At 35.5% G+C, this 12,592-nt stretch overlaps 1 protein-coding gene across 2 annotated transcripts in view; it reads left to right on the top strand.

Moving 5' to 3' along the window:
- The window catches only part of SPATA17 (spermatogenesis associated 17), a 92,199-nt gene that overhangs the window by 49,726 nt on the left and 29,881 nt on the right, over positions 1–12,592 (top strand). For both annotated transcript variants that reach the window (XM_088146602.1, XM_007423312.3), the window contains exons 7-8: positions 3,469–3,663; positions 10,507–10,655. In XM_088146602.1, coding sequence (XP_088002728.1) covers positions 3,469–3,663; positions 10,507–10,655 — 344 coding nt within the window. The remainder of the gene's footprint in view (positions 1–3,468; positions 3,664–10,506; positions 10,656–12,592) is intronic.

Genomic DNA, 12,592 nt, shown 5'->3' with positions numbered 1-12,592 from the left:
AAAACAAAAAATAAAAACTCCCCACTTTGCAAGGCATTTATCTGCAACTCTGGGGGTGAAAAAGTCAGGGTATCCCATAGAGAGTGAAGTGGTGTTTTGTACATGTCTTCAAGCTGAGATGCTATTATAGCTGTTGTGATCCCTTTAAATCTCCCTTTCCTCTAATAGGAGCAGAGAAGCTAGGCTTTATGACCTGTGAGGCTTAGGGAGGTAGGAGCAGGCTCTTGTCAGACAAACTAAAATGGAAATAAAAATACCAGTAAGAGCAGATTAGTCTGTAGAGTAGTTTCATTTTCCTAGCTGTTTTCGCTTCCCACCCTTGTTTTCTGGTAGGCAACTTACTTGACCCAAAGAAACAAACCAAGGATAAGCTTTTGGATTCACACATAATCGTTTATGGTTAAAACCAAGTAAATGAGCAGCAGACCATTACATCATTCCATTAAAAAAAAAATGGTCTGGAAAATAAGCCACAAGATACTCAAACAACAGTTTGACAAGCCACAACATGGTTAAGCTTTATAAGTTAATGTCCCATTGTCCCAAACTGGTTAGATTAAGTCTGTATAAAAATGACTTTTAAATGCTTAATTCTTTCCTCATATAATGCAAATATGACCTGTTCAGTCTGATTTGGTTACTTTTTTATTCTGCAGGCATTTAATTAATTCCTATGTTTTGAGGAAGAAAGGTATATTCTGAATTGTATTATTTTCTATGGATACTTTCTAAAATGTATTTTCAGGTTGGTAATAAAAACCTGTTAGAACTTGCAGTAGCTGAAGTTTTTAAGTGAAAAGACAGATTTTTGTCCCTGAATCAATTGATTGCAAACTCAAAGAAAACTCCAGGCTCTGCCCAATTAGCAGAACATTGGAGAATTGATAACTCTGCTTCTAGTATACTTCCCTATAAGTTGGGCAGCCATCAGTCAAAAAGCATATTCTTTCCTAATATTCTATTTTTAAACAATGTCTAAAAATCCTTGGGTATCAGTGCAAATATCATAACTCTTTATTATCATCAAAGGGAAATTAGGAACATGGGTCCTTACAAATTATCTACTCGGTCTTGGGGAAAAAAATGCAAGACTGAAAATATTGGACATGATATCCATTTAACTTGATTCCTTCCAGAAAATCCTTTTTTATTTGCATGCCATTCTCATTACCAAGATTAAAATTATACGAAGAAAGCAAAATGAAACATTAAAATGATTCAAAATATTAATGTAATGCTAAGGATGGCTGAGTAACAAATGATACATTTGCTCATATGCTCGGGATCTGGTAAAATTAATAATGCTTATGGGTCATGCATGGGTGAAGAGAGAATTCTAGGGCAGAAAAGTAGAAATAGTTTGTGTAGCTTCGTTTTTCTTTTTCTAGTGAGTCAGAATCGTAGGGTTTTGTTTTTTTTTTAAGGTGAGGAGGGAATACCAACAGAGCTTTCACACCTCATTTGCCATATTCACCACTGTGCACTATTCAGCAGAAGACTGTGCTGCAAGGAGGTCAGTGAGAAGCTATTAGCAGAACCTTCCCCAGAGGTTTCTTTGGTCTTATTGAGTTGGAAGTTAGCATGACAGTACTGCAAATAACTCAGTTGTAGGTTTTTTAACCGTTAGCACAGATTTCCCTATAGTGTTTGTCACTTCAGAAAATTATTCCTGAAAATGATGTCCCAGAAAGCTAGCTTTGACAGAGGCCCTTGTGAGAGATGCTTGTGAAGACATGGATACAGAAAAAATGTGTCATGTTCTCCATAGAATACTTGGGATTGTATTGTGGGGGGAGGGTGGTAGAAAATCTATAATTTTTTTTAGAAAGAATAGGAATAGGAAACAAAATGGCCATGTAGGTAAAGTGATCCATTTAGAGCCAGTCCTCATTCCCAGTTAATTCTCATACAGGCTGATTTCACATGTTAATATAGAGAATGTTGGCTTGTTGGGTAAACCATAGTTTTCTGGCTTTGCACTTAGCCCAAGCCAAACATATCACACTGTGGCTTACCCAAGATGTGAACTAACCCATACAAAGATGGAATGTGAACAGTGGGTAAGTAAACTAAAGAAAGCAAAAGAGAGACTCCTCAATGTTATTGTGAACAATTTCACAAAAACATAAATTCAGTTTTGGTAATGATAAAAAGGACAAATTATTCAATATGGATTATTATGAAAAGGATAGCCAAGTCATAATAGCTGTATATAAATTAATTTATGGTCACTTTTGAAATGCAATGCAGAATTCTATTTTTGTCACCTGAAAAGTGGGTAAGCCAGGAAATGGCAGACACAATTATTAGGAGTATAGACTCTTTGAAGGCAGGTATAAGAATGCTTGTGTTCTGTATTTGAAATTACATGTGTAAGAGAGGTGTTATGTGTAAGATGCTTTGGATTGTATTTATTATTCAAGATGCATTGCTGGTCTTCAGCAAAGATCCAAAGTAGAGCATGCAGTATTTAAGTTAATGAAATCATACTATCAATTTTAACCAAAATGACAGTCTGTGAGATCTAATTTAGACCTTTCCCATCCCCTGAAATAGGTAAAAAACATTATGACAAGTCTTGCTGACTTCTGCAATCCCAAGTTTAATAGCAGACACATACAGGATAAATACCCAAAGCCTTTATAACAAGTTTTTTTATATAGAATCACATCAATAAACTGGAAGTCTATCAGGCATTCCTATGTGCCAGAAATCATCAATGGAAACAAACTTCTCTGAATAAATGGTTTATCCTACACTACCATTGTCCTTGAGTCACAGAAGAGATCTAACAGTCCTAACACTGGTGTTGTGTGCAGAAGTTCTCGGCTGTTGTCTCTAGTTAAAATTATTGGTAGCTTAACCACATTTACCAGTGCCCTCCTTAGTTTCTGTAAGAAGGAGTGATAACAGCAGTTTGCATGACATATAATCTTTATGCTATCACACAACAGGTATGGAGCTGGAGTCCAATTTAGTCCCTGCCCCAGCCTCTCCTCCTCACCCTATGATAAAGAACGGATGCAGAAGTAGTGGGTGATGGGAAAAAATCTCAATATTAGAACATGGAACCATCAGAATTGATAATACTGGGCTAGATGGACAAATGCCTTGCCTTCCTTTAAGAAACCTTCCTATACTCATATATGCTCCAACTATGTGTTGAAATATACATTATGTAAGGTAACAATAGCATGCAGTTTTTACCTTTCTGGTCCACAGTATGCTTTAAATGTTATGTCTGGAAGTCTAATGGAAATGGTTTCCTGCAGAAAGAATTTTGAAAACTATGAAAAATTTCAATTCAAGAAATAAATTGTAATCAATGTGAAAAGAAAATTATATGTATTATACTTTGTCCTTTTCTGATTCAAGAGTAAACACTTAATTTTTTAAAATGTTATTACTTATATTGATTTGACCGATATAATTTGAAACAACATAAACAAAATAGCATTGTGTCTTCAGATTGCAGGCATATATAACTCACCCTGTCGAAAGTCACCTGATCCGTGGGAAATGCAGTTAAAGAAAGCTAAACCTTTGAGGCACAAAAAGAAGAAAATCGAGAATGCTATGGATCTTCCATGGCACACTTATGCAGATTCCTTTGGTTTTCAAGTGATGCCACCTCTTCCTCCAATTGGAAGACAAAAACCACAGGTAATATGTATGTATGTATGTATGTATGTATGTATGTATGTATGTATGTATTTAAACAATTTATATGGCCACCAAACGCAGGGTGACTCCTGGCGGCTTACAAGAATAAAAATCCCAATACAAAACTCACTCCACCCCCCCACCCCCCTGGTATTGTTTGAACAATACATTCAAACAAATCACTTGATGGGCTCTGTATCAACCTGGGATCCCCAGGCCAGCTGGCACAACCATGTCTTCAGGGCCTTGTGGAAGAGCATCAAGGTGGGGGCCAGTCTTATCTCTGCAGGGATGATGTTCCACAGGGAGGGAGCCACCATGGAGAAGATCCTTCTTGGTCCCGCTAGATGGACTTCCTTAATAGAGGGAACCCTGTTAAGGAAGGGTCACTCAATAGGTGAGTTATATATGCCTGCAATCTAAAGACCCAATACTATTTTGTTTATGTTGTTTCAAATTATATCAGTCAAATCAATATAAGTGATCAAATCAATATAATATCCTGCCTCCCTGATCTGGTGGGTCGGGCAGATGAAACTGGAAAAAGACAGTCCTTCAAATAAGTCATATGCTTCATGACTTTTAGGCATTCATTGCTATTAGTAGCTGCTTTCTTTCTAAAGTTGTTATATGGTGATCCTTCCAGAAAACAACAAGTTACTTCCTGATTATGCAGTATTGAACTTCCTTATCCCTTTTTCTTCAGTCCCAACTTCCATTTGTACCAATTCTTACATCTGTAAGGCTGATACTTGTGAGTAAGCAAGTCTTCCTGCATCTTGATTTTCTTGGGTCCTTTCTTCTTTCAGTAGCTAACCATCCAGAGTTGTATTTTTCTAAGGCAGTAATGGTTAGAATATCAAGAAAGACCACTCTGCTATATTTCCATATTTAGTCTTGCTCAGTTAGGAGCTAATTAGGATCCAATAATTCTCAATAGAGTACCCACTACTTTTTAAGAATCAGTGTTCTTTAAAAATATATCTAAAAATGTTTAGAAAATCAGCAAGCTGAGTCCTGGATGGGACTCATTGTGGAGGTTCCCAATCCCTTGCATCTCTTGCTGTTTTTCCCCCGATGCTTTTTCAATGATTACCCCTGTAGTTCTTTAGTTTAGTTTAGTTTAGTTTTGTTTCTTCCCCCACTATGGTTTCTAAGGGGGGGGGGGGTAAAATGGTACCATGGGGACATGGAAGCAATTACATGAGTGGAATATTTGTAAAGCCCAACACCTTGTAATTTGTTCCTATTTCTTCCTATTTATTTCCCATTTTTCTTTTCTCCCCCATTGCTTTGAACTGATGACCTTGTTACTAAAATAGCATGTAGCCCTTTTATAATAGTGCTCAAGGCAAGGGGCATAGCAGGAATATCAAAATGTAGGAAACAATTCCACCCGATGAGACTACGATGCACATGGGTTCTGCATTCATGTGGAGTATGTCTCACATTTTGAAATCAGTTCAGTAATTAGGAGAAAAAAAGATTTATATTGTTAGAATGCTTTACATGGTCTTCCACTAGCCTCATTTGCAGCCTCAGGCAAAATAAAAAGTGATAAAATTATCTACATTACTGAAAACGTAATCTTCTTTTCACTCAACTTAATTATAGTAAATTTTCCACAGATAAGAAAATTGAAGAGATTTAAAAAATCAACAGGCAACATACATTTGGAAGATATATCTTTGTTAGGTCTACATTATATAGGAATCATATGAGTATTTTAAAAGCTAAAAAGAAGATGCCAGTATTTATAATAGGACTATGAAATCTCAAGTTGCTAAAAACTTGTTATAGTGTTCAGTGGTCAATTAAAACCAATTAAGCTATTCCTTAGGGTGGATAGAGTATCCTGATTATGATCGGCTATTGTAAAACCGCAAATTGTTATACAATGTGTTGATCTGATATTTCTCTTGTTTTAGTCTATTTTGTAATCTTTTCTCCCGCTTAGTCTAGACACAAAAAAAACTTAAAGCCTTTTAGAACAAAGCAGACGAGTTTTGTTTATTTTCTGGTGTCTTGAAGGGGGAATTTGCTTTATAATACTTTAATCCTTTCAGTGCCCTGGGATGTACACCGTGGAGCAAATTTTCAAAGTGCTGTGTGTAGATTTAACTGTGTGACTCTTATTGATGTTAATGGGAGTCACACGGCTAAATCCACGGACAACACAATTTAGAGGTATATTCTGGGAAAGGACATTGGTCTGAGCTGATGAAACAGCTGGGAAAGAAAATCCAGGAGAATCCACTGTTCTGAAAATGGCTGGGTGATGTTAAAATGAGGGATTTATAATTACTAACCATGCTTGTGGCTTAGTTCTTTCTGACAGCAGTATTTGACATTAACTGTACTTTCCATATTAGCCACCGTGTGATATGATAGCAAAAAAAGTGCTCAAGGAGAGTGTTGAAGTGTGAGTTGCATTTCTTTCAAATTTTAAGGGTATAAATGTTAGCTCTTCTTTGGATCTCACTTAAGGAAAGTGGCATTTAGTTTTATATAGGTACTATATGTATCAATATTTATACTGCTAATATGTATGTTCTATCAGAACTATGATTTTTAATTCAGAAATAAATACAGACTGTTGTCATATTCATGGTGCTTAAAAGTTTGTGAATACTTCTGAATTTTCAATATTTCTGCATAAATACAACCTAAACATGATCTGTTCTCCACATGTCCTAAAACTAGATAAAGAGAACCCAATAAAAAAGAGTTAAAAACATTATACTTGTTCATTCATTTATTAAGAAAAGTGATCCAAAGCTACATATTTGTGTCTAATGCACTGCTGACACTTGCTAGTCAGATATCTTTGGAGGAGATGAGGTATATCAGTGCCATTCATCCTCTATTCTATGTTTATCAGGTGTGTATATGTGTATTTATCTATACACTGGCAGCTGAGTGAGCAGATTTCAGAGCTAGAATCTCAATTTTGATAATGCTCTTATTTTGTAAGCTCTGGCTGAAAAGCATCCATCCAAGCTAGGTTCTGCATTATACACTGTATTTATCGATTTCAGGTATGCATTTAATCTTCTTCTTTCCAGAACAAAGCTGTGGGGCAAACTCAGAAACACTGCAATAGATAGGTGGCTACTCCTGCTAGTATAGAAATTCCATGACAACTCTAGAATAAAGATTTGCTGTTTTATGCAAAGTCACTAGGCCACTATACTAAAGAAATCTGATCTCAAACAGGGATAAGACAGGGATGCATCTTGAGTCCCCTGCTGCTCAATTTGTACATCAGCTCCCTTGTGACTAACATGAGTAATTCAGAGCACCATACTCAGAAGTAAACCAATAAGCACATTGAAATCTTACTGTGTGGAGATGATGCAGTGCTACTGTTGCAAATATCAGTTGAATTAAAATGAGTTCTGAATGCCTTAGCCACTTACTGTTTTGAGGAAGTATTTAAGCTCAATTATACTAAAACCAGGATCCTAATTTTTGCCACGTGACTTAGGCTGCATTCCTGGAAGTGAAATGATAAGACAAATTTAAATCTTTAAATACTTGGACATAGTTTTTCATAACTTTATCAAATACAAGGCATATCGAAATTACATAGTTCAAAATGTACAAAAATCAGTGGCCAGCAATATAATCCTTTTACTTTGCTAGAGGGGCACAGCATAACCCAGCAGCACTAAAATTATATTTGGCTAAGGCACACAACTCTTGTTTGGAGCTCAGTTAGGACCATATTGCTACTTTGCCTCTGTGGAAAGAGTTTGATCTATGTAACTTCTTAAGGACTTTATTTCTAGTGGCCCCATATGTTCCTAATGTGGTAGTAACTTCCCTATTTGGTGAAGTACTCAGACAATTCTGACTTACTTTATGTACAGCTACTCTTGTAAAACCAATGTAATTCAGTTTCCTTGAATGTAGCAAAATTTTGTTAAACTGTCTATAAAACTCAACATGATTGCCTTGATGATCCAGTTACAATTTTATGTTTGTACATGTGGTCCTCAGGTTATGACTGCTCATTCAGTGACTGTTCAAACTTGTGATGGCACTGAACAAGAGGGACTTACAACTGATCCTCAGAGTTCTGGCTGTCACAGCATCCCCCCCAGTCATGTGATTGTGATCCGGGAATCCAGCTCATGATTATAATGTTGCAACAAGCTGCAGTCATGTGATCACAATTTCTCATGTATCCTGCCAGCTTCCCTCAAGCAGAATCAGTGGGGAAGCCAGCAGGAAGTTGGAAGTCGCGGTCATGTGAGGTCCTCGCTTAACGACAACAACCAGGACTGCCAGAATTGCTGTTGTTAAGTGATACAATCATGTTACGTCACAATGGTTGCAGCATCCCGTGGTCACGTTCACCATTGTGACCTTCTCTGCTGGCTTCCCACAAACAAAATCAATGGGGAAGCTGGCAGGGAAGGTCATAATTGCTCCCCTAAGTTGCTTCTGTCAGTTTTTCTCCCAAGGAACCCCACTAGGGAGTATGAGATCCCAGGGAGATCCCAGAGATCTCATACTCCATAGCACCCACCCGTCCACCTGCACTCCATAGCACCCGCCAGCCTGTGTCTCCCACCAGCCCACCCATGCTCCCTAGCACCCTCCCGCAGCTTTGTATGAATTGTGAATTGCCATTCCATTCCATGCCAACTTTGCTTCTGTGCTGGATTGTACTATTAACTCCAGCACTACAAAGCTGAAATGTCACATATGGAGAATTGGATGGATTTTGAAATACAACCTCCCCTTTTCTTTTGTAATATGTATCTCATTTTGTATTCTACAGAGTACAGTCATATAAGGTCACAGTTAATTCTGTTTTTACTTTTTGTTCTTAGTTGCAAATTTCCTAAACAATGTTAATAAATAATGTGTATTATTTTGTGTCACTAACTTTTTTATCCCAATTCATGTGACATAATTATCTTTTAAATTTCTTTTGCAGTCATTTAAAAGTTCTGAAGGGGTCCCCATTAAATTAGGTTTAATCTTGGCATGCTGATCCTAGAAGTGGATTAACTGGGGATGTAGAAGAAATCTTGCACAATGAACAGCTACTTTAATTATTGTCATTTTGTACGGAATCTGAGTGCTGTTTGTGCCTTTAAAAAGTAAAGTTCCAGTAAAAATCCATTAACAACTTTCGAATATAACAATCCTCCTGTCCAGCTGTGAAAAGTACTAGATGATACTTATTTGCCATTTGTGTTATTTACGGTCCATGACTTTTATGGTAACTGGTTCCTATTATTGGTTTCTATTAATGTAAAACATAAGTGAACATAAATGAGGCGTGAATCATTTCTTTTTATTAGCCCTGCAGTCTTCACTCAGTTCTTGCAGTAACTCCAGCTGTGACTTGTTAGTGATAACCTATTTAAAGAGATCCTTCAGAAGAAGAGGCATGATTAGGATTTTGCCTCCACTTCCTTTGGAAGGAGGGGCGTTTGCTTCCTTACTTCAGAAGTAGAACAACAGTGGTAAAAAAGGAAGGAGGCTGTAATCAGTGGCTCAGCAAAGTCACAGCTGACTGTAAATGGCATCAAGTTATAGTGCTAATGATAGTCTTGGTGAATGTATACTCACAATCACCTAAAGGCAACAGGTGATACAAATAATTTTTACAAGGCCTGATGATGTCTTTTTCCAGAAATCTGCAGTGTAGAGATCAGTTTATAAGCAATTCGTATGTTCAAATATCCCACACCATTACCACTGCTATCAACAAACCAAAGAATTAATCCTAACTGAATGCAATTACAGTATGTATACATATTGAACATTGTCATGTATAAAAGAAAGGTGGGATAATACTCTTCTCTGTGACAGCTAGTGATAAGGGTTGGTTTTTTTTCATGTACAAAAGCAATTGTTATGCACCCATAAATTTTATGGTCTAGATAGTGCTTTTCCAATTCATTTAAAGTTTGTGGAAATGAGGTCTAATATAAAAGACATATTGGCTATTCAAATATAGAAAGGCCTATGATAACTCAATGTACAGAAAATAATTGCTTATTTGTATTAAATATTAAATGCAGCTTTTTATCAAAAGGTTTAGGTATATATAAAATAGGCCTACTCTTTAAGATAATTGCAAAAGTGTTTTTCAGCTTTATAATAGTTGTTTAAAAATATAGTAAATTTTGCCATGGTTAAAATAATAGAAATTTAATACACTATTTTTAAAAATTAATAATAGGAATTATTAATTGTTTAACATTTAAAAAAATCAATTTGTTCAAACAAAACATTTATATATATATATATATATATATATATATATATATATATATATAGAATGTTTCTGATGTAGAAAAACTTCGTCTTCTTTAAGTACAGAAAGCAAGAATTTAGTGGGAATGATATTTATACTTCAGTTGCTAGTTTAAAAAATCCTCTAAGCTATTCTTTGTAGGTATGCTATAGGGTGCAATTTAAGTGAGCTGGTCTTACAAAGAATTACAAACAGTTGGGACACATCTTTATCAATTTCCTCTGGCATTGTAAAAACATATTATCTATGCCTTTATATGGTCCGCATCTGAGAAAAACAAACTTGTGGCACAATAAAACTAAAAAATCACATTTAAGCTTCAAACTGTGAACAATCATTATTGTTTATATTGTAAGAGACTACCATGACTCATTTTTTAGAAATTATCAGCATCTACAAGGCTGATCATTCATGGTAGTCTTAATTTTAGTCTTTGGAGACGTAGGATGGACATTTCTAAAATGAAGTTATTAATCGCAAACATTATTTCTTCTTGGTATACAATCTAAGCTCCCCCAAAATAAAACAAGGCAAAAATAAACCATTTCACTTGAAACTCTCAGGGACCCTTCCGTGATACTGTCGAAGTACTGCAGCAACGCTTCAAACCTTTGGAACCATCTGTGCGGGTGGTAGCCTCGAGTTCTTCACTTCGACGTACCCAAGAAGAAGAAAAGCAAGAAGAATGGCGAAACCGTATACATGATGAAGCGTATGTGACTTGTTTTCTTTTCTGTTTCATTTAATATACTGATGCTTTTTATTTCTTTTACTGTTACTGATAGAACAAAGAAGATCTCAGTTCTGAAAGTCATTATGTCTAATTTCTTAGACCAACACACTCAGCTACCATAAGCTCTAATCTACCACACAAGAAAGAACTATTTAGCTTTAAGTTTGTTTAGTTCATTGGAGTGAATGGGGACCACATCTGTTTAAATTTAAGTTTTCTAAATGGGTTGATTCATTGGTTGTATGTAGTAATCTGATTGATTGATTGATTGTTGCCCATTCCCACAGGCTCACAATATAAATATATGAAATATCTCAGAAAACTCCAAATACATATATAAATATAAATATATAAATATGTATATTTATATACTTATATAAATTTAAAAATACCAATTAATTGCTTCAGATGACAAATTATTGTACAGCACTGAATATGGTCAAATAAATTATATACTCCTGAGAAATTACTCCATCAACTCCTCCATCAGACATGTGGAATTCCAACCAGCTTTCAGTACCAGCCTGTACTGTCACTCAATTTATATATTATTTCCATTATAAGAAGAATGCACATTAACAGGTGATACTTAAGGAATTATTGTAATTTCACACCATACAGAAAATTAAAATTTGGTATGCCCACAACTCACAATGCATTCAGAAGGTCTGTCCTGAGTAGTTTTCCATTTAACAAATGAAATTTAGGATCTAAAAGTCATTTCATAAGAAAGGGCAGCAGCCCAAGACAGATCAACATATATAATACATTGGATTGTGAGAGTGGGGGCAGGAATTCCACTGGCAATGAGCACTGTCTTGTTAATTTGCAGTTATTTATATCATTTTTTATAAAGACACTAATATAGTACAAAAACAAACAGAAATTATTTATTTTTTTATTGACTGGCATTGTATTCTGCCCTGCTCCAAAGATTCTGATAGCTAACATTCAGATATTTTAAAAAAACAAAGAATATTAATGATAAAGACCATTAATATAATAATAGCAACTCAAGATTAAAAACAATTCCAGGCATCACTCTTAATGTCCAGGTGTCCTCCCAAGAAGCTAAATCTTTGTTGTTCTTTGAAAAATCAGGAATGTTTATATTGGTACATATTCAATCTTTAAAACGTGGATTCTGTGGGAAACAGGTCAAGTTTGTTAACTGAGCAATTCATTAAAAAAAAAAATGAATATCAAGCTAAGTTTCTTACATCTTTATACAGACACACTTAAAAGTTCATCTAAATCTAAGTTAAGAACACCATCCACTCTCCTGCATGGATCTAATCCTTTATGTGCTCTAAATTGGTAATCCCATCATTCAGATTACCTCTTTCTGTTTCAACATTTCATACTGTCAGATATGTTTTTATCATCTAGAAAATCTTAGGTTAATAGTTGAATTTTATCATGAACTTACTGTATCATGGACCTTAGAATATAGGAACAGGTTCAGAAAGACACAATTAGCCCCTTAGATATGAAAAATTCATTTCTAGTCTAAAAAAATGTTTGTGCAATTTTAACTGGAACTATGCCTCATTCTTCCTTTAGGGCTGCATACCGAAGGATTAATTGTTTTTAATCACCCTAAGATTTTGTAATAGCAAAAGTTTCAAAGGTAGTTAGCCCAGTCAAATGTTTCTGCCTGTATGTGTTTGAACATACGCAGCAGCCAGAGTCAGGTCACGTTTTGCTGCCTGGGGTAGAACGGCAAATAATGCTTCCCACCTGTCATGATATTTGCTATCCAAGGAAATCAATATTATTTTTGTACCTGAGATACAAAACTGAACAATAGCTTATTTTTTCAAGTCAAATAATAATAAATTGAACAATAAATTGCTTCATTTTCAAGGCACGATCAGTTATATGAGGCATCTGCCTTTTTAGTCATGGTAGGATTG

Source organism: Python bivittatus, unplaced genomic scaffold, assembly GCF_059951505.1.
Source record: "Python bivittatus isolate LINGU-HERP-01145 unplaced genomic scaffold, Pbiv_v1 ctg000020_np1212, whole genome shotgun sequence".
Lineage (NCBI taxonomy): Eukaryota > Metazoa > Chordata > Lepidosauria > Squamata > Pythonidae > Python > Python bivittatus.
Note: the sequence above shows the minus strand (reverse complement) of the source record. Positions and strands in the feature narration are given on the sequence as shown.